Source organism: Ornithorhynchus anatinus, chromosome 2 (genome assembly GCF_004115215.2).
Source record: "Ornithorhynchus anatinus isolate Pmale09 chromosome 2, mOrnAna1.pri.v4, whole genome shotgun sequence".
NCBI lineage: Eukaryota > Metazoa > Chordata > Mammalia > Monotremata > Ornithorhynchidae > Ornithorhynchus > Ornithorhynchus anatinus.
The window spans coordinates 24,129,201-24,151,472 of NC_041729.1; the positions used below are offsets into that span (position 1 = coordinate 24,129,201).

The following is a 22,272-nucleotide window of genomic DNA, read 5'->3' on the forward strand; positions in this document are numbered from 1 at the left end:
CTTGATTACTGTGTCAGTCTCCTTGCTAACCTCTCTGCCTCTTGTTTCTCCCCACTCCAGACTTCTCTCTGCTGCCCAGATCATTAAAAAAAAGTAATAATAAAAATAAAAAAACCCAACAAAAAACATTCAGTCTACACTGCCCCACTCATCAAGAATCTCCAGTGATTGCCCATCCACCTCTACATCAAACAAAAGATCCCTACAATTGGCTTTAAAGCACTCAATCAGCTCACCCCCTGTTTTCTTTTACCTTGGTGATGTCCTACTACAAGCCACCTATCATGCTTCGCTCCTCTAATGCCAACCCACTCGCTCTGCCTTGATCTTGTCAATCTCACCACCGATCCCTTGCTCATGTTTACCCTCTGGCCTGGAACTCCCTCCTCCTCCCTATCTGACAAACCACCACTATCCCCACCTTCAAAGCCTTATTAAAATCACATCTCCTCCAAGAGGCCTTCCCCAATTAAGCCTTCTCTTTCCCCACACCCTCTTCCTACTGCGTTGTCTATGCGCTTGATCTGTTCCCTTTAAATACCTGATAAGCACCCCACCCTCAGCCCCATAACACTTATGTACACATCCATAATTTATTTTAATACCTCTCTCCCCTTCTAGACTATAAGCTCTTTGAATCAGGAAATGTCTGCCAACTCTGTCATCCCAAGTGCTTAGTACAGTGCTGTGTACACAGTAAGAGCTCAATACATACGATTATTGGATTGGGTGTTTTGTAAAAGGATCTTTCTCCAGGCTGTTCCAGATCCATTTGTCCACTGGGTGTCTGCTGTTAGGAGTCTCTCTCTCTCTCTCTCTCTCTCTCTCACATCACCCCACCCCTTATCTCATCTTGCCCAGGCTCCTAGCTGAGCAGGGATGGAGGAAGGGGGTAGTGGAGGGAGAGATTCTGGTGGTGGTAAAGCTGGGCATTCCCAGCTTTGGCTGGGTGACCTGGCAGGCAGTGGGATAGCTGGCATTTGGACCGTGGCATTTGCCAAACCCGTGGCACTGCTGTGGCTGCAGCTCCTGTCCTAGTGCACCATGCCATGTTTCTCACTAAGAAAGCTGGGCAGTAACCTGCAGTGGACTAGTAGAAGTGATATTTGTAAGGTGCAGACTGTGTGCAGAGCACCCTGCGAGGAAGGAGTTTCCAAGTGGGAATTAGACATGGACCCTGTCCCTCAAGGGCTCACGATCTAGTAATAGAGGACGGGGGCGCGGGTGCTGGGGATAGATGCATCATTGTACTGCACTGTACTTGGCTCAGTGGAAAGAGTCTGGGCTTGGGAGTCAGAGGTCATGGGTTCGATTCCTGGCTCTGCCACTTGGCAGCTGTGTACTGTGGGCAAGTCACTTAACTTCTCTGTGCCTCAGTTCCCTCATCTGTAAAATGCGGATGAAGACTCTGAGCCTCATGTGGGACAACATGATTACCCTGTATCTACCCCAGCACTTAGAACAGTGCTCTGCACATAGTAAACGCTTAACAAATACCAACTATTTTATTTTTTACTTATTCTGCTATTGGGTGCAAAATCACCTGCAGTCTTAGGCCTGCAGCTCTCACCTGCTTCCAGTGATGTCATTGGTTCATTCATCAAGAAGGTGGGTGGGGTTCATGAATATACAGTGGTCGATCGATGATCGATCAGTGGCATTGATTGAACACTTCATTATTTGCAGAGCACTGTCCTAGGTGCTTGGGAGAGTACGATGCAGTAGAATTAGCAGCCATGTTCCCTGCCCTTAAGAAGTTTACAGACTAGAGGGGGAGACAGACATTAACCTAAGTAATTTATAATAGATAAGTTACAGATAAGTTAAGTTGTTACACATAAGTGCTGTGGAGTTGAAGGTGGGGTGAATATCAGATGTCCAAAGGTCACAGATCGAAGTGCATAGACGCAGAAGGGAGAGCGAGCAGGGGAAAAGAGGGTTTATCGGGAAGGGCCTCTTGGAGATGTGACCTTAATAGTGCTTTGAAGGTGGAGAAAGTGGTGGTCTGGCATATGTGGAGGGGGAGGGAGTTCCGGGCTGGGGGAAGATGTCAGCAGTGAGATAGACAAGATCGGGGCTCCTCTAAGCTGGTGCAAGAGGAGCAGAGTGTGCAAGCTGGGTTCCAATAGGCCATTAGGTGAGGTAGGATGGGGCAAGCTGACTGAGTGTTTTAAAGGTTTTGAAACGGTGTTTCCAGCATTATTCATCAAAACGGATCTTTTAACGCACAGAAGAAAAATCCTAAAATAAAAACAATGCCGAGTTGTGCCACAACAGGTGTTTTCACTATGTATTTTAGCTAGAATGTTGTTGGGGAATTAGGCCTTGTTCTCCCAGCAACTAAAGCCTGTTGGAATACGGCGTAGCGCAGTGCCGGAAGAAGTGGTTTACATTTGTGCACAGCACCGGACCTGAGGAGTTCTAGAGTACAGTTTTTTTAGTTACAATTGCAAGCATACAACTGTTTCATTCATTAGTAAATCAGTAATCTTTATTGAGTGCTTACTGTGTGCAGAGCACTGTACGAAATGCTTGAGATAGTTACAGTAGAGTTAATAAACATGATCCCTGCCCTCAAAGAGTTTGCAGTCTAGCAGGGAAAACCAACGCTAAAATAAATTACAGGGAGGAGGAAGCAACAGGATGCAAAGATATGTACGTAAATGCTGTGAGGTCAGCGGGATGGAGGGAAGGGTAAATACCGAAGTTCCCAATTTTCATTTCCTAAAGGAAAGGGTGTATAGAGGACAATGTGCAATGCATATTTGTGAAAGGAAACTTACAAATATGGAAGTAAATGAAAATTTCAGTTAGCGGTATTTATTCAGCTGCTTACCCAGCAATGCGGCCTAATGGAAAGGGCACAGGCTTGAGAGTCAGACGACCTTGTTCTAATCCCAAATCATGCCACCTGACTGCTATGTGACCTTGGACAAGACACATGACTCCTCCTTGCCTCAGTTTCCTCATCTGTAAAATGGGAATTAAATACCGTCCTACACCCCACTCTGGACTGCCTGGATTTCCGCCAGAGCACTCCGTAGCTTGTCCAGAGGAAGCCAACTGTGGAGGTGATCCAGGGCCGTGGGGTGGTGGGACAGAATCAGTGGAGGGATAAGGGTGCTAGGGACTTGAAGTCAGTGGAGTGAGGGCAGAGATGAGGCTGTGGATTTGTGCATCTAGGAGGGAGGTTGGGTAGAGAGATCAGATGCTTTATAGGAGAATGGGTGTAGCCTAGTGAGCACAGACAAATCTTGTTTATTAGTCTGGACATCAGCATACATAGTTCATATAAAACTCAATCATATTTATTTGAGTTTTTTTGTGACTAATAAATTGCCCGTATGTGACAAGAACTGGCTTAGTCCGTACACCGCCCGGGCTTCAGGAATTAAAAATCTGGTGTATTTTTTTTTTTTTGCTTGGGCTTCAGTTGAGTAATGGATACTTGATTTGCCTGTAGAATCATTTATAAAAATTTTCCTAGAGTGACTACATTTGCTCTTTATTCATAATATAATAATGCAGATATAGCCACACCTCACGAACCCAAGGCCTGCAAACTGAAACTATAATATGGCCAGGATCCAAAAAAGGGTCCTTTCACAAGAACGGCGAGCCGGTGTTCTGGAGGGGGTGAGCTGGTGGCCAGTGGTGGTGGTGACCGGAGGCTCGGCTGCAGGGGCTGGGGGTGGAGCTGGATCTGGGGCCCGCGCTGCGGGGACGCCTCCGCCCACTGCCACCGTGGAGGCGGAATGGTTGACGAAATTACGTGTGCGAGCCACACGGCCGCTGAACAAGAGCTTCAGGAGGCTTGTGAGCCCCAGTTTGGCCTCTCCGGCAGTGATATATGTGGATGGGGGAAAGTACAGCATGCAGACAGGATTCTTCAACCAAGCAATTATATTTATTGAGCATATACTATGTGCAGAGCACTGTACTAAGCATTTGGGAGGACACAGTAGAGCAGAATTACCAGACGTGTTCCCTGTCCACAGTGAGCTTCACTACATGTTTTCACTTTGAATTTTGATTAGAACATTTGTTGAGGAGTTAGGGAATGTTGGCCTGACACCTGAGCCTCTGCAGAGCACTCGGGGGATTGATTTCTTCTTCATTCCTTGGTCTTGGGGTATAAATCAGTAACGTCCGATCAGCTCTGGAGTTAGCCAGCTTCTTTGCCGGTGAAATCTTCTTTCTTCCTACCTTACCCTGAAGTTTAGAAACCTAGCTATTTCTTTTACGGTATTGTTCCGTCACGAGAATTGAACCTAAGCCTCTGCTTCCATGTGTAGTAGCGTCCTCAGGTACTAATGGGGTGAGACGAAAGCATTTGGGATCAAGTGTCGGGCAGATCCCGGCATGTTTTATATTCTCGTCACTTAGGTTTCATAACATGTGGAAAAAGTTGCCATTCCCTATTATTGTATTATCGTGGAGAAACTAGGCACACCCAGTTTTCCATAATGCGGGGCTGGGTTCTCACAAAACCCTATGTTAGGGAAAACGGGCACTGCAGTTTTCCCCAGTTCTGTCACCCCGTGCGTGCGCAGAAAATCATTTCTTTCCCATTCTGAGGCCTGCCCTATCCAAGCAGGCCCTTGTCGTGGGGTGAATGTTCCTTAATTCTCCAACAGTGTTGTAGCCAAATGCATGGTAAAATATGCTATAGCAGAACTGGATGTGTATCAGGGAAGTTAAGTCCAGATTTGATTCTATTCCTTTATTAAAACTTGTTTCATTTTTTGGTTTTTTTAATGGTATTTGTTCAGCGCTTACTGTATGCCAGGCACTGAACTAAGTACTGGGGTAGAGACAAGTTAATCAGGTAAGGCACTGGCCACACAGTCCCTGTAACCACGTGGGCCTCACAGTTCTAATCCCCATTTTACAGACTAGGTAACTGAGGCACAGAGAAGTGAAGTTACTTGCCCAAGGTCACACAGCAGACAAGTGGCAGAGCTGGGCTTAGAACCCAGATCCTTCTGGCTCCCAGGCCCGGGGTCTATCCACTGGGCTATGCTGCTTCTAGTTTAAACAATTACTAGGTGCCAGGCACTGTACGCAGTAATGGGGGAGGTATAAAAGTGGAAGTAGTATCACAGGCATTCGATAATCTTAGTCGTAGTGTATCCATTCAGATAAACACTCATATCTAAAACGCTATCAAATTTTGAAGATTTTTTTTTCTTCAGGAGTTCGGGCTTCAGCTGCATGGTAGGCAGGGAGAGCTCTTTGAGCGTTTCATCATTTGAATATGCTTGACTTTTGTAGCCTGGGATTTATTGGGGCAGAGGTGGGGAAACGGTATAGATGGACATTTTGGAAACTGGATAGAAGCCTATTTTCATTCATAGATTCTTCAAACCAGGGGCAGCAGAGATGGAGGAGCCAGGTAGAGTGGAGGTAGAGGATGGTGAGAGGAGGCCTATTTCCCCTGGGTGTGGAAAAGGGGCGAGGTAAGGATTTCAGATGGATCGTTCAGTCTTTTAGGCTTAGCCTCCCTTCTGGTCCAACAGTGTATTGTCTTGCATCTAACCACAGCACTCAGAATCTTGCCAAAATGGAAACCTCAGGAAACAGGCTTCCCAAATGTTTAAGGGATTGCCCTGTTGTCTGCCAGGTTTCCCATTTGGCAGTATGGTGGGCCCTTTCTGAAACAGGGAAAGGGTGGTAGGTGGCCAGGAGGCCATCCAAGCCCAGCCCGAGGCCAGCTGTGTTTGTGCCAGCCTGTCATGGCCCCGGGAGTTTTGGTTTCCAGGGCCCACAAGCTTTCCCCCATCAATGCAGGATTCAAAAGCAACCCCCCAGGCAGCCTACTGCAATACCCACCTGCCTCAAATGATGGAATGAAGAATATGATCCAAGGGGAATAGAAGTCAAAGCACCCCACACAGAGATGAGCTCAGTGTTTCCCTATGTTCACTTGTGATAATGCACAGAGCACATTCTAGTTGAAAGGTCCTAAAAAGATACTATCAAGGCTTTACACATACTCACCTACTCATCAGCGATGAGCGAAATACCATGGTTGATTAGTGTATAATTAGCAGTGGGAGGCAGAGGTTTTGAAATAAGCCATCTAAGCCAAAGACAACACAGACAAACGCGGAGAGCATCTGATGAGTGGTATTTTTGTTTGGTGAATCAGGCTAACATTTGTTTTGTTTCCAGTTTTCCTGCTAAAGATCAAAGCTTATAGGTGCCTTTATACTTTCAACTAGGCAATCCCTATAGATGAATGTGACAACATGAAGCCTCTCTGGACATAGAGAAAGCCTTTGAGCAGTGTTGAAACTGAATTTTGTGCTGGGGTAAAGATTCCTCCCTTGGGCCTTCTCCCCCTCATCCTTAGCTGGTGAGAGGGGGTGGAAGGGTGGAGGGAGAAGGGCAGAAGGAGGGACTGACAAGAATAGGAGAATAGGGCGGCACACTGCTTGCTCAACAGGAGTCCAGGAGGCCGTGGCACAGGGAAGCCTTTCCAGAGAGAAATAAGGTCAGGCCAAGGGAGGGCTACAGGCCCGCTCTCCACCTATCTCCCACCACCCCAACTCTCCTGCAGAGGCAGGCCGGAAAGGAGAGGATGGGAAGGGGTGGTACCAGGTAGGTGTGGGGAAGGTGGAGATGGCAGCCATGGGGTTGGTGCCGCCTCAGGCCCTTGGAGCCGTTGTCACTTGTGAGGTTGGAGCAGTCTCAGTCCAGTGGGGAGCAGGAGGAGGGGTGGCTAACTGGTGGGAGGAGAGGGCTTAGCTGAGGTACGGAAGGGCATTAAGCCCATTTCTTGCCCATCTAAGGCTGTGTCCGGAACAATCAATTAGTGGTATTTATTGAGCACTGACTGAGTGCAGAGTATTGCACTACACAAGTGGACATAATCCCTGCCCGCAAGGAGCTTCCAGTCTACTTCTCTTACCCTGCTCTAGCTCCCTCATCATTCCCAGGCTTAATTTCTTCTCTGGGAATGGCTAGCTCTGTTCCTTGTCTTTCTGTCCTGGAACCACACAGCGAACTCTGTTAACCTCAGATGGTCACTTTTGAGTCTATTCCTCCTGCTTGAGGACACTAGAGTATGGTTCGGAATATTTCTCTCCTGTGGTTGGAATCCTGAGAGGTAGGGCCCATTTCCTACCAGTTCCCCATCCAGATCATCCCTGCAATCCCTGCAGTCCCTGCATCAGAAGCCGTAACTATTCATTCCTTCCATCGTATTTATCGAGTGCTTACTGTGCGCAGAGTACTATATGAAGCGCTTGGGAGAGTACAGTACAACAGTAAACAGACACATTCCCTTCCCACAATGGGCTTAAAGTCCAGAGGGAGGAGACAGACATCAGTACACACAAATAAATTACCGATATGTACATAAGTGCTATGGGGCTGTGCCAGGGCCGGCGGGGAGAGAGAATAAAGGGAGTGGGAGAAGAGGGAAGGGGGTGCTTAGTTGAGGCAGGACATGGACTAGGGGTTGGTGGTGAGATAGGTGAAATTGAGGCACAGTGAGAAGATTAGCAATAGAGGAAGGAAGAGGGTGGGCTGGGTTGTAGAAGGAGACTAGCGAGGTGAGGTAGGAGGGGGAAGGTGGTGGAATGCTTTAAAACCAATGGTGAGGAGTTTTTGTTTGATGTGGAGGTGGATGGGCAATCACTGGAGTTTTTTGAGGAGTGGGGTGATATGTCCTGAACGTTTTTGTAGAAAAATGATCCAGGCAGCAAAGTGAATTGTGGGGAGAGACGGGAGGATGGGAGGTCAGCAAGTAGGCTGATGTAGTAATCTAGGTGGGTTAGGATGGGTGATTGTATTAATGTGATAGCAGTTTGGATGGAGAGGAGAAGGCGGATTTTAGCAGTGTTGTGAAGGTGGAACTGAGAAGATTTAGTGATGGATTGAATATGTGGGTTGAATGAGAGAGAGGAGTCACGGATAATGCCAAGGATACGGGCTTGTGAGACAGGAAGGATGGTTGTGCTGTCTACAGTGATGGGAAAGTCAGGGGGAGGACAGGGTTTGGGTGGGAAGATAAAGCAGTTCTGATTTGAGGTGATGGGAGGACATCCAAGTACAGATGTCTTGAAGGCAAGGGGAAATGTGAGACCGGAGAGGAAGAGAGATCAGGGCTGCAGATGTAGATTTGGGTAGCCGCCTAGAGGTGGTAGTTGAAGCCATGGGAGTGAATGAGTTCTCCAAGGGAGTGGGTGTAGATGGAGAATAGAAGGGGAACCAGAACTGAACCTTGAGGGGTCCCCACGGTTATGGGTGGGAGGCAAAGGAGCCCATGAAGGAGACTGAGAATGAGCAGCCAGAGAGATGAGGAGAAACAGGAGAGGTCAGTGAAGCCCAGGTTGGTTAACGTTTCCAGGAGAAAGGGGGTGGTCCACAGGGTCGAAGGCAGTTGAGAGGTGGAGGAGGATTAGGATGGCTGTTGGATAGATAGATTGATAGAGGCAAGAAGGAGATCATTAGTGACCTTTGTGAGAAGACGGTTTCTGTAGAGTGACGGGGAGGGAGAACAGGAATGATGAAGTCTTGGGAAAGAGGATAGAGCACGGGCCTGGGAGTCAGAAGGATCTGGGTTCTAGTCCTGACTCCGCTACTTGTCTGCTGTGTGACCTTGGGCAAGTCACTTCACTTCTCTGTGCCTCAGTTCCCTCATATGTAAAATGGGGATTAAGCCTGTGAGCCCTAAGTGGGACAGGGACAGTGTCCAACCTGACAAGCTTATATCTACCCCAGTGCTTAGTACAGTGCCTGGCACATAGTAAGCATTTAACAAATGCCATTTTAAAAAAAGAATAAAAGTTTAGGCTCATCAATTCCTGGTATTTATGGTATGCTTACCATGTATTGTATCCTGTCCTCTCCCTGACTTGCCCATCACTGTGGACGGCACTACCACCCTTCCTGACTCACAAGCCCGCAACCTTGGTGTCATCCTTGGGGGAAGAGAAGACTAGGAGGCAGATTCCAGAGAGCCTGTGGGTCTAGTTTGGTGAATGTCCAAGATATTCACAGTATTCAGGGGTGGAGCACAAGCTCCCACCATGGAATCAAAATCTGCCTTTGGGCATGTCTGAAATGCCACCCCTGGTTCCAGTGGGGTGAATGGAGAGCTGGAGGAAGCAAGGCAGACTCCTAGATCCTGTAGGGCTCAGGTAAGGAAATGAGAGCTCCATGGAGTCACTTAACTTCTCTGTGCCTCAGTGATTTCATCTGTAAAATGGGGATTAACTGTGAGCCTCATGTAGGACAGCCCAATGACCCTGTATCTACCCCAGCGCTTAGAACAGTGCTCTGCACATAGTAAGCACTTAACAAATACCAACATTATAATTATTATTATTATGGCTTAGACCTAGGGGATATGAAGCTAGATCCTGTCCACAGTTGTGAGAAATGGAGCTATTTTGCCCTGAAACTCAGGACTGCTAGCTTAGTGGAAAGAGCACAGGCTTGGTAGTCAGGAGGATGTGGGTTCTAATCCCAGCTCTGCCACTTGTCCGCTGTGTTACCTTGGGCTAGCTACTTAACTTCTCTGTGCATTTTACCTCATCTGTAAAATGGGGATGAAGACTGTGAGCCCCACGTGGGACAACCTGATTACCCTGTGTCTACCTCAGCGCTTAGAACAGCGCTTGGCACAAAGTAAGCGCTTAATACCATAGTTGCTGTTATGATAAAAATGCTGAGGATTTTGGGCTGAGAAGAAAGATTTGGGGAAAATATTGTAAAGTAAAAAAAGCACAAGAGTAGTAAAGAGAGTAAGTCATGTGTAATATAGTAAAGGTGCTACTCCAATAATTTCAGTGCCCTGTGATCTAGCATTCAAGCAAAGCAATTACCAGTTTAAAGGCTCACCTGCTACTTGTAAAGCATATTTTGGTGTGATGTCATCAAGTTGTCCTTTTGTTGCTTCACGTTGCTTTTCTGAGTTTTATCTAGGCTTTTTCGGCTCTAGAGACAATCTAGTCGCCTAGTAGTAATGGCCACGTTATACTGGGAGGTGGTTCTAGTCCTGGTTCCGACTTTGTGAACTGCTCACACGCTCTACTTACTGATTACCCTGAGCTGCCTCTAGGCCCAGCTTCAGCTGAGGGCTCAGGCCCATTTTATCCAACTCTGCCATGAGCCCATCACTAGAAGCCTAACATGTTGGTAGCTGTTGCTTCAGGAGTGGACAAGAGAGAGTGGCTAGAGTATGTGAATGGTAATTGAGAGAAGTAGGTCTCTATCCTATGGTCTGGCATTGTGAAAATATGCCCAGTGTCTCCTGGGTCTGTAAACTTGTGGGCCTGGATAGTGTCTGCCAACTCTATTGTACTTTTTAAAAATATATTTAAGTGCTTACAATGTGCCAGATACTGTATTAAGTGTAGGGTAGATATAAACTAATCAGTTTGGGCACAGTCCCTGTCCCACTTGGGGCTCACAGTCTTAATCCCCATTTTCCAGATGAAATAGCTGAGGCCCAGTGAAGTGACTTGCCCAAGGTGACACAGCAGATGAGCGGCGGAGCCAGAATTAGAACCCAGGGCCTCTGACCCCCAGGCCCTTGCTCTTACTCCTAGGCCCCGTTGTTTCTCTCCCAAGCTCCTCGCACTCGGCGCGCAAGAAATACCATAGATTGATTCTGAGGAGGTAGGTCAATCCTGTACTCATCCAATCATACAGTTCAGTATGGTCAGAGTGTTGCAGGGAGCAAAATAATGCCACCAGTTAAATTATTGTGTACTCTTGAAGCTGTTCTAAATTACTGTGTACCCTTGCTCCCTGCAGTGTTTTAACTGAGCTTAATGTTCCATTATCTTGATGGGATACTATGTATCTCAGGTCTGTTGGTCTTTGTGTTGAATTCCCCGATTCCCTCTGACATTCAGGTTTACTGGTGAGTGCTTTAGCCTTAATTTAGAGTCCAGATGGCCCCTGAAATATGCTTTACAAGTAGCAGGTGAGCCTCTAAACCACTAATCGCTTTGCTTAAATACTTGATCACAGAGCACTTAAATTATCGGAGGAGCACTTTTGTCTACCACTTTTTGTAACCTTAAAAAAAGCCACATATGGCCTCTAAGGTTGTTATTTAGTAATAATGTTTCTTTCCTTTTGTTTCTATAGGGCCTATTCTCTGGTGGATTCCAGTCAAGTGTCTACATTTCTGATTTCCATCCTCCTCATAGTCTATGGCAGTTTCAGGTAAGATGCTCGTAAAACTTGTTTCTATTTATAGCTTGGAAAAAAAATCCCCTCGGGAAAATGTTGGCAGGGAAGCCTCGGCAAATGACTCTGTAGTGTGCAGTAGAATGTGATGTTCGAATGGAAGTCTTTAGCTGTTCATAGTGCGGTGTGTGGCGGTCTTGTTTACTCGTGACCTTGCCATGTTTATGAGTGCGAAAAGATTTAATGCTTAAATCTTGGATGTGAAAATGATGCAGTGATAGGGCTGTGGAAGGCTCCCAGACTTGCTTCCCACCCTTTTTGGTTTCAGCCACGAGGAGTAATCTGGGCCTAGCTCTCCTTCCCTCCCCCGCCTTCCACTCCTAGGGAGTGGTGTTCAGAGAACTTTGCTCATGTAGTTCTCGTGCCTCTGAAGGAAAAATAGCTGCAGTAAAGTCATAGATGAGGCCCAGGATTACTGTGAACCAGTTGGAACCACAAATTAAGAGGATTCGTCATCTTCAGAAAGGAATGAGTATAAATGAGAAGGAAAATAGGATCACTGGCAAGATAATTAGGAAAGCGACCTGTGCCGCATCAGGTGACTCGCACAGATGATAAAGAGAATGCAGCGATTCCTCTCCTGAAATGAGATAATTGTATTTCCCTCAAGGGTTTAGTAAACTGCCAGAGGATGAGTGGAGGATCAGTTCAAGAAAGATTTTATTTTTGGCCTCCCGAAACGCTGGGTTTCTAACATTTTCGTAAAACTGTGGAGGTGACGTGACAGATCATTGTCCCATAAGTAACCGACCTGGTGCCTGTACTCCAGGAGGCCTAGAAAATTCCAGAGAGCTGAGGAGCGAGCAGCTAGTGTGGCTGATATATAGGGGGCTCATCCTTGGTTAAAGTACCACCACAGTTGTCTGCTGTGAAAGCAGAGACCGACCCTGGGCAACAGAAAGATGGGCTAGGCTCAGATTGGGTGCAGGCCCGGGCAATGTGACTAATGGGACGTCCAGCCACATTTCAGGTATACTGAAAACAGAAGGGATGGATTGTGGCCCATATCAGACCTGATGATTCTGAGGTCACTGTGTTACTGCACCTGTCCGATACATCCTGCATGAGAGGAAGACTCTGGGTGCCCAGTGGGACAGAGAATCCACAGGGATAACTTTGCCTGCATAGTCTTCTCCCCTCTCTCTGGAATTTAGATCTCCCCACTTCTGGTAGCCAGCTCAGACTGGGGCCCTTAAATTTCGATCTTTGCAGGACTCTAGGGGGAGCAGAAAGCCAGAAGAGTAGACTGCAAGGAAAAGCCAAAGGATTAATCAGCCTTTCCCTCCCTCTTCTTGCCACTTTCCCACCCAGATCCCCAAGGAAAACTGAGAGATATACTCATGTAATGGTACACAATTAGCATTATCCTTAAGGAAGAGGCTTTGGCATCTCCCCCACCCGCCTCCTGCTAATGTAGGCTCACTTGGGCTCTTAGACTCTGCTCCATTCCCACCCCTCCCTGCTGCACTAGCATGGGTGGAAGCCCCTGGGTGCCTACAGGGACGAGGAATCCAGAGGCATTACCTCGCCTGCGTGCAGTCTTCCCCACTCTCTCTGGAATTAAGATCACGCCGTGTCTGGGCTTTCCTCTCCTGATAACTAACTCAGACTGGACCCTTACATTTTTGGTCTTTGCAGAACTGTAGTGGGAGCAGGAAGCCAGGAGAGTAGACCGCAAGGAAAAGCCAAAGGAGTAATCAGCCTGCCCCTCCCTTTCCTTGCTACTCCCTCACCCGCAAGCCCCACCAGCTCCCCAAGGTAAAGTGAGAGGTATACTCACATATTGGTACACAATTAGCATTATCCTTGAGGCAAAGACTCTGGCATCTTTCCCCTTTTCTGCTAATAAAGGCTAACTCGGGCTCCTAGACTCTGTTGGGTGGGGGCCTCCTTTCCTGCCCCTCCCTCCACTTCTTCCATCTTCCCAGGGAGAAAGCTGCTCAGCCTTGCAGACTCGGCTACCCTGCCGAAGTCCTCCACCTTCACATCGGGGTGCCCCATCTCACCCTCAGTAATCATTGGAGAAGGCGGCTCTGGTCATGCATGCTTGCATACAGAGGGATATGAACTAGGGGAGAGCTGGCTCCCAAATCTTCTCCGTAAAAATGAGGCATTTCCTCCTGATGTTCTCTTGCTGGTAATGGCAACTTTTCCTTACCTTTGGATTTAAGGCACTCAGTCAGTGCTCTCCTACTTACCTAACCTCATTCATCTCCCACTACAATCCAGCCTGCACACTTCACTCATCTAATGCCAGCCTACTCACTGTACCTCGACTTGTCTCTCTAGCTGTTGACTCTTATGTCCTGATTTGTTCATTCACTCCTCAGACCACCACTCTCCCTGTCTTCCAAGCCCTCCTAAAAATCACATCTCCTCCTAGAAGCTTTCCCTGACTAGTCTTTCATTTCCCCCATCCTGTTCACCCTCCCTTCCACATCCTCTGTACACTTTGTTACCCAACCTAGCTCCTTAGCACTTAATGTATGAATCCTTAACCTCTCTTGTTTTCTTTATCTGTAATTTATTTTAATGTCCGTCTCCCCCAGTAGATTGGCAGCTCTTTGAGGGTAGGGATCATCTCTACCAACTTTACTGTATTGTACTCTCCCAAGTGTTTCGTACAATGCTCTGCACATAGTAGGCACTCAAATACCATTGATGGATTGATGCACATTCACATTAGGTAACTTATGCATTACTGCCCTCACCCCCCTTCCAGTTAGCGTGGTTCTTCCCCAACCTCCACCACACAGCATTTTATCTGATTTTCTTGTTCCCCCATTCCTTTAAAAATAAAATAAAAATCAAAGACAAGCAACAGATTTGGGGTTACTTCTTTTTGATCCCCCACCAAGGAAATGGCAGTGCTTTCCTTTGTTTTCAGGCAGCTTACACTTTTTAGAGCAAGTTGGAAGTTGGCAGATGTGACTATTTGAATGTGCCCAAGTGCTGAGCACAGAGGAAGCATGTAATAAATGCTTCCATAATAATAGGCCATGCTGTAGAAAGACACCGTCCCTTAAACTGGTCACACCATAACACTAGGCCCTTTCTCCATCCTACTTGACTCCAGTCCATCCATGGTATTTGTTGAGTGTTTGGTAGATTGTTATATACTAGAGTTGGTAAACATGTTCCCGGTCCACAGGGAACTTGCAGCCTTGAGGGGAAATTTGTTGGAATTGCCTGGGTTTACATTGAGGCTGCCACTTCAGAGCCGTAATCGGGAATCGTCTTGTCACACTTTATCCTGGATGAGAGAGTTCCTCCTGTCTCTCCTATACTGACACTTGTACAATACGAGAGGGTGACTTCAGTTTTGTGAAATCCTTTACTCAGCCTGTCAGATTTCAAGAACAGACAGTTGGAACATGTGCAGTCATTTGCCTTCCAGCTTCAGGGCCCCTGGAAATTGTTCCTGAAGGGTACTGTGGTGTTTCCCAGCCCCCAGATCAGAACCTCTCCCCTTGAGAGGACAGGATTCTTTGGGGAGACCTATAAAATGGAGGTGATACCTCCAATGTTGAAGCAATTTTCCACGCCTGGACTTTCTACAAAAGACAGAGTAAAAAAGTCTGTGTTTGCCCAATTACCTAGTAGTAATAGTGGTATTAAGCACTCACTATTTGTCAAGCACTGTTCTAAACGCTGTGGGAGATACAAGCCAATCAGGTTGGGCACAGTCCATGTCCCACATGGGGTTTACAGCATTAATCCCCATTTTACAGATGAGGTGACTGAGGCACAGAGAAGTTAAGTGACTTGCCAAGATCACACAGCAAAGTGGTGGAGCCGGGATTAGAACCCATGACCTTCTAACTCCCAGGCCATGTTCTGTCCCCTGCACCATGCTGCTTCATATTGGGCATCAGAGAACAGAATTTGCATTTAGCAGTGGTATCCTTGTGAGATTCTCCCCTCTGCCCTCCATCATCCAGGATTTCGGCCATGTGCCCCGGACTGAATGATCTACTTCCACATACCTATCCACCCTATCGAATACAGTTTCCTCCATTTCTGGATCTGTCCTTTGGTTCCTTTTCCTTTGGGCTCACATACCCCTGTAAGTGTCTACAAAGTGCCTCCCACCCACCCCCACCCCACCCCAAGGCTTGGCAGAGATGGCAGGTGGTCCAGGCTTTTCTTTACCTATAGACTCCACTAGGAATGGAGTGGCGTCCACCTGACAGTCCTCGGAGAGCCTCATAGTGCTGCTCCAACACTTGCTTCAAGTACTGCATCATCTAGGAACTGGCCATTTTGTACACCCAAACGCTGACCATATTCCTTTTGGAAAGCAGAGCCAAGAACATTCTCTCAGATCTCAGAGCAGAATGACAGCAGGAGCGACCCCGTGTCTTGGTTGTCGTGGCAGTCACAACTTATGGACTTCCCTTGGCTCACCTCCGAATGTGCCCCGTACAGTTCATCTCAGATTGGAGTGGCATTTGTGCCCTTTTCCTTTAAAACTAGGGTGACTTGGCAAATCCCTGTGGCCCTTAGATGTTAGTTTGAAGAGAAAACCAGTCAAAAGGCCATACTTCAATTGGCTTGTCCCCTTTTCACAGACGGCCAGGCACCATTTGGAATGGTAGGCAGGCGCCTCCTTGACGTTAAAGAAGCCCACTTGTGAGGCCTGAGGATTCAGAAAATGTGCTACTTCTCCTCTCCCTCCATCCAGAGGGAAAAAAGAATGCACACACACACGCACAAACGCACTGAAGACAAAACTGGTGCTGAAGGAAAGCTTTCCAGTCATTCACCCAGCAGTCTGGAATAAGTCTGCCTGATCTAAAAAGGTAATAAATCCACAATGCTTTGCCCAAACAAGCAAAGGAAACACCCCAGAACCCTCTGGAATTTCCGTAAGTGTATCTCTGGGCAGTAGACAGCCGGGTGTGACTTTTTGCTTGTTGCCCAGAAAGAGCGGACAAACAGCCTCTCCCTTATTCGCCCTTTCTTTAATCACGCCCCTCTTTACTATATTATACTCGGCTGCCCAGATCATCTTTCTAAAGTGCAGTTTGGCACATGCCTCTCCACTCCTCCAAAGCCTTCCGTGGTTTCCCATTTCTTTCCGCATCACCAGAAATGCCTGACTGCTGCCTTCCAAGTTCTCCACCTGCCCTCTTGTATCTCTGTTCTCTCCGCTCAGTGTCCTAATTCCGTTCTCGACTCTTCCACCTTCAACCACTTGCTTGTGTCTTTCCTCTTGCACGGAATTTCTTCCCCTTTCAAATCCACCAAAGCATAAATCTGCCCCTCTTCAAAGTCCTCCTGGTATCCCATCTCCTTTAGGAGATCATATCAACTTAAGTCACCCATTGAAATTATGTATTTATGGCATGCTTAGCACTTAAAGGCAGTGAACATATGTATAAATTCATAGTATATATCTCCTCATTTATTACTCATCCAGTCCTCTTTCCGTACCCTTGCTGTTATCACCTGTACAGTAGCTGTATTTTTTCTGCTCCCACTGATTACCTTGATCCACCTGTTTACCTTGCATCTACCCCAGTCCTTGGCACATAGTAAGCGCTTAACACATACCATCATCATTATTATTATAATGTACTCTCCCAAGCTCTTAGTACAATGCTTTGCACACAGTGAGCACTCAGTAAATATAATTGACTGACCGTGGCTGCAAATCCTCACCAGGCTTTTTCCCCCTATTGTTTGCTCTGACTTTTATATCAGTGAGGAAGTCACTTCTTTCCCACTCCTAAGCCCCCACCATCTCTGATGATGCGCTCTGTTTTTGTCTTTAGTTCATTTGCCCTTTTAGCTCAATAGCCTCCCCACCCATTGCCCTGAGTCCTAATTACTTATAACATTGCCTGCTGTTCTGTGTGTTTTGGTTTTTTTTAATCAGTCAAGTCCTGGTTATGAGCAGCGTGTTTAGTAACTTGGGGCTATTTCCTCTGAAACCAAAGAGTGGCAACAGAGGGGTGTGGATTTAGTAAAAAGCCCAGCTAGCTGCAGTCCAAAGCAGATTCCAGAAAATGGGGATTTGCCAGTTGTAGAGAATACCCTTAAGGAGTCAAAGACTTCCTCGTTCTATGGTTAGTTGGCATTTTATTCTTTTTCTTTGCATTGTCAATAGAGTCCTCAGTTATTTCAAACCTTCAGGCATTGATTATAGCAAGGGGTGGTAGTAACAGAAATAGAAATGCTAATACTATTAATGCTAGTAATACTTACTATTACGGGCTCTCGTTATATCCCGGCTAGACTACTGTGTCAGCCTTCTCTCTGACCTCCCTTCCTCCTCTCTCGCCCCGCTCCGGTCTATTCTTCACTCCGCTGCCCGGCTCATCTTCCTGCAGAAACGATCTGGGCATGTCACTCCCCTTCTTAAACAACTCCAGTGGTTGCCTATCGACCTCCGCTCCAAACAAAAACTCCTCACTCTAGGCTTCAAGGCTCTCCATCACCTTGCCCCTTCCTACCTCTCCTCCCTTCTCTCTTTCTACCGCCCACCCCGCACGCTCCGCTCCTCTGCCGCCCACCTCCTCGCCGTCCCTCGGTCTCGCCTATCCCGCCGTCGACCCCTGGGTCACGTCCTCCCGCGGTCCTGGAACGCCCTCCCTCCTCACCTCCGCCAAACTGATTCTCTTTCCCTCTTCAAAACCTTACTTAAAAATCACCTCCTCCAAGAGGCCTTCCCAGACTGAGCTCCTCTTCCCCCTCTACTCCCTCTGCCATCCCCCCTTTACCTCTCCGCAGCTAAAGCCTCATTTTCCCCTTTTCCCTCTGCTCCTCCACCTCTCCCTTCCCATCCCCACAGCACTGTACCCGTCCGCTCAACTGTATATATTTTCGTTACCCTATTTATTTTGTTAATGAATTGTACATCGCCTTGATTCTATTTAGTTGCCATTGTTTTTACGAGATGTTCTTCCCCTTGACGCTGTTTAGTGCCATTGTTCTTGTCTGTCCGTCTCCCCCGATTAGACTGTAAGCCCGTCAAACGGCAGGGACTGTCTCTATCTGTTGCCGACTTGTTCATCCCAAGCGCTTAGTACAGTGCTCTGCACATAGTAAGCGCTCAATAAATACTATTGAATGAATGAATGAATATTTATTGAGATGATCTGAGTGCAATAAGGTGTACTAAGCCCTTGGAAAAATACAGTGAAGCAGAACAGAAGTTCCCTGTTCTGAAGGAGCTACAATCTAGTGGGGGAGATAGAGAGAATATTTAAAAATAGGAAGAGTAGCGATAGGAAGGACAAGGATCAAATGGGGAACAGAATGAATATGGCTATGTTGAATTTTAGTGATCTTTCTGTTAAAGGAACTTCTGTGCCAAGGACAAGTTGAACACTTTCGTTCAGAACCGGAAGCATCATTTTAAATTATTCTAGGCAGTAAGGTCCTTAATTTTCATTGTAATAATTCTTTGCTAGCGTTTTATTCACATTTATTATTTTAATTATCAGATGTTGATGAAAATTGGCAGAGGGGCCAAAGTGTATTGCTAGTTAAGTATTAGATTTTATTTTTTGCCCATCCCGGCTAGCAGCCTTAACTGCTGATAAACGATGGAGTGTCTTGGTTCCATTTTGGACCCAGAATTGTGGGGTTCAGGGAGATTCTCCTCAGCTCCTTCAGACCCTGAGCAGGAATGTGATATTTTTCCTCAGGTCCCATTTCTGAGCCATAATTCACGTGATGTGATGGCTGGAAGTAAACCGGTGATATTTTCTTTTAACAGCCCCTACTTCAGGAAAATTGCAGCATCCTTAGCCCGAAAGGCAAAATCTAGATGTGGCAAATTGTCTTTTTAGGCATTTCATGCTTAAGAGATGAAATCAGCCGAACGGTTTTCAGGGTCCCAAATAAAAGCCTTTCTAACCAGCCCAGCACCATGAAAGATCAGAGTAGTTCAGGTAAACTGTAGCTATAAGACTTCATTTTTAGCCCTGCTTTGTTCTACCAATCTGTGAACCTAGTTTGGAAGAAATTCCTTGCTAGGAGATGCTCCTTAAATACTATTAAGCATTGAGGATAATGTAGAATTCTTTTTCAAGTGATTTATCTTTGCCATTCTCAAAATAATCACACCTAAGGCTCATCCAGTGGCCCTTTCCTGGGATTTATGTGAGTAGGGATAGATTCTAATAAGAACCTGAAACCAAGAAGCAGGAAGTTCTGTTCCCAGAAAGTCACTTACCCTGTATGTCTCAGTAAATCAGATATGATTTATAGCCCAGTAGTACTGTGCCGATTAAATGGAAAGTGTTGATAAAAAACACAAGAGAAATGCAGTGAATCTTATCCCGAGAAACTGAAATGGACAGGGAATTTCAGAAACCTTTTTTCCCCCCTAGTATCAGGGAGTTCCTGCAAAATTCCAGTTGTCCCAGAAGTTTGCAGCACAATTAATCTGAATTTTTCTTTTTCTTTTTCTATTTTTTTAAGGAAAAGTGACCTGCACACAGGGTAGAGTTAATTGTTAGTGATGTCTCTTCAAAACACTACAGTGAATATATGTTCACACTTAGATTCTGTGGACAGCTCATGTCTAGTCCAGATCAGTAACTGCATTGGGTCCTGAAAACTTGAGCACACTCCCGCACCTGTGATCATTTATTAAAAAAATCCTAGTGCCAACTGTATCCAGAGTTCTGTATTAAGGGCTTGGTCAACAGTAAGAGCAAAAAACTTGTTTTTCACTCTCAGGGTGCTTACAGTCTAATGGGGGATAAGTAGGTATAATAATGTTGGTATTTGTTAAACGCTTACTATGTGCAGAGCACTGTTCTAAGCGCTGGGAGAGATACAGGGTAATCAGGTTGTCCCATGGGAGGCTCACAGTCTTAATCCCCATTTTACAGATGAGGTAACTGAGGCACAGAGAAGTTAAGTGACTTGCCCACAGTCACACAGCTGACATGTGGCAGAGCGGGATTCAAATCCATGACCTCTGACTCGCTCTTTCCACTGAGCCACGCTGCTGTATAAATTGTTACATGTGAGAGCTGGGTGAAAACGATAGATTGTAATTGAGAGTGAGAACAGGGAAAAGAAACAAACCTATGAACAAAATGTTTGTACACAATATGTCTGTGTAGGTTAGGGTGTGTCCATGTGTTGATAGAATCTGTTGGGATGGTATAGCCAGGGTGGTGGTCATTAGTTCCCTCCAAAAGACTTGCTTAGTATTGGGGTGGCACAGGCACCCCAGGGGTACAAGCCTCCCAGGGTTCTAGAACATCTGCATGGCCATGGATCCAGAACTAAATGGCAAGCAGAGCTCCGATAGCTTCAAGGGTCCATGCTCTTTCTTCTGTCACCCCCAGAGATATCCTGAGTAGGAGAAGGCGCTTGTGGGTACCCAGTTGGGCAGAGGGGATTTTGGGGTCCCTGGAGCTCCTACAGTGCCGATTCAGTTGTCTACCAGGCTTTTATTCCATTGGGAGGGGCACTAAAGAAACATGTTTGACCGGAGCTCGTGCTGCACTGCTTGCTTCCTGTCAACAACGGAAATGATCTGACACCTAGATATACAATATATTGGGGAGTGGAAGATCAAAGTACTACTGCATTGTAGTGGCTTTGTAATTTCGGTGGTCAAAGGCTTGAGTGGAGCTTTCTCTCTCTGCGTCTCTGTTGATATATGGGAAATGTGTGCAGGTATATATATACACACTTGCATTTTCCATAAAATAAAGATTGTATATTTTCAAACTGTACTATCAGTCAAGCCTTTTCACCATGGTCAGGTGCGCTACCAATCTTTGGAAAGGTATTCATCTCTGAAATTGGGACGAGTTCTGTTCCCATTCCACTTGTCTGATCCTCTCTTGACTGGAGTCAGAGTGTTAGGATGGTCTCTGGACCAGGTAGGTAGTTGATTGGCCCCTTGGCTTTAGCAGGACTTGCCCTGGGCTCCTGCCAGGAGACCTCACGCGACTTCCCCATTGGCTTCTTTGTGCTGCCAAAGAAGACCCAGCTCTGTACTTCGTAATTTCAGTAACTGGAATTCCTTCCCAGGGTGTGGAACATGGTGTCGCACCGTATAAATCCTGAATAAATGTCATTCCTACTATTCTTCTTCTTATTATTATGGTATTCATTAAGCTTTTACTATATATCAAGCACTGTTAAGAGCTAGGGAAGGCACAAGTTAATCAGGTCAGACACAGTCCCTATCCCACGTGGAGCTCAAGGTCATCTCAGGATTTGGGCCTGGGTGGGGCACCTGGGACCGACTTCGATGGGATGTTGCCTGGGGAGGTCTCTCCGATGGGAAGGTTGCAATGTCATAAACAGGAGCACTTTCCCGAGTTGACAGGTCCTCTTTCTTCTCCCCATCCCTGCCCACCTCTCCGAGGTGTCATAAGTGCTCTCCGTCTTGGAGAGAAGGGGCCGTGCAGTCTTTTTCCTACTCTGCCTCACTATGGGATAACTAAAGTGTGGGTGGCTGGGCCTTCCCATGGCCAAACCTCTCCCCCTCCAAGTTGAAGCCTCCGGGAGGAATCAGGCCAGGGGACTCCATTACCGAACTGGTCCCTAAAACCCAAGTCATATTTCAGAGCAGCTTAACTTAGCATCCCACCTTCAAAGCATATTTTATAGTCCCCTTCTAAATGATGTCCAGTAAGAAAACACATGATTCGACTTCAGGCTTCATGCTATAGAAATGAAAGACTAGTTAAGAGGCAGGGTGTGGCGGACTCCCCCATTAAGGGTGACTCGGATTGTAGTACTCAAGATATGACCGATGCCACGTGTGTGCCTGTAAACCTTTCTTCGGATGCCGCATCGCCCCGTAACAGGCCTACGTTGTCGGAAGAACGTTCCTTAATTCTGCTGTCATATTCTAGCCAAAACACATTCCGGCAGAACTGAATGTGCTTTAGGGTAAGCTGCTAGATGCAGATATAAAATTGGTTCTTAAATTGCATATAAAAATAATCTAAAGCAGTGATAAACACTAATATTCCTAGAGGCATCGTGCTCCGCCTGTATTCTAGAGGAACAGCAAGGGATTCTGTCGTCTTAGAAGAAATCTCTTTGGCTCTTTTCTGTGCACTTTCCCTAGCC

The 22,272-nt window shown here is 46.6% G+C and overlaps 1 protein-coding gene across 2 annotated transcripts in view; it reads left to right on the top strand.

Moving 5' to 3' along the window:
* The window catches only part of SPPL3 (signal peptide peptidase like 3), a 150,741-nt gene that overhangs the window by 74,413 nt on the left and 54,056 nt on the right, over window positions 1-22,272 (top strand). For both annotated transcript variants that reach the window (XM_029058328.2, XM_029058329.2), the window contains exon 2: window positions 11,110-11,187. In XM_029058328.2, the coding sequence (XP_028914161.1) occupies window positions 11,110-11,187 (78 nt within the window). The remainder of the gene's footprint in view (window positions 1-11,109; window positions 11,188-22,272) is intronic.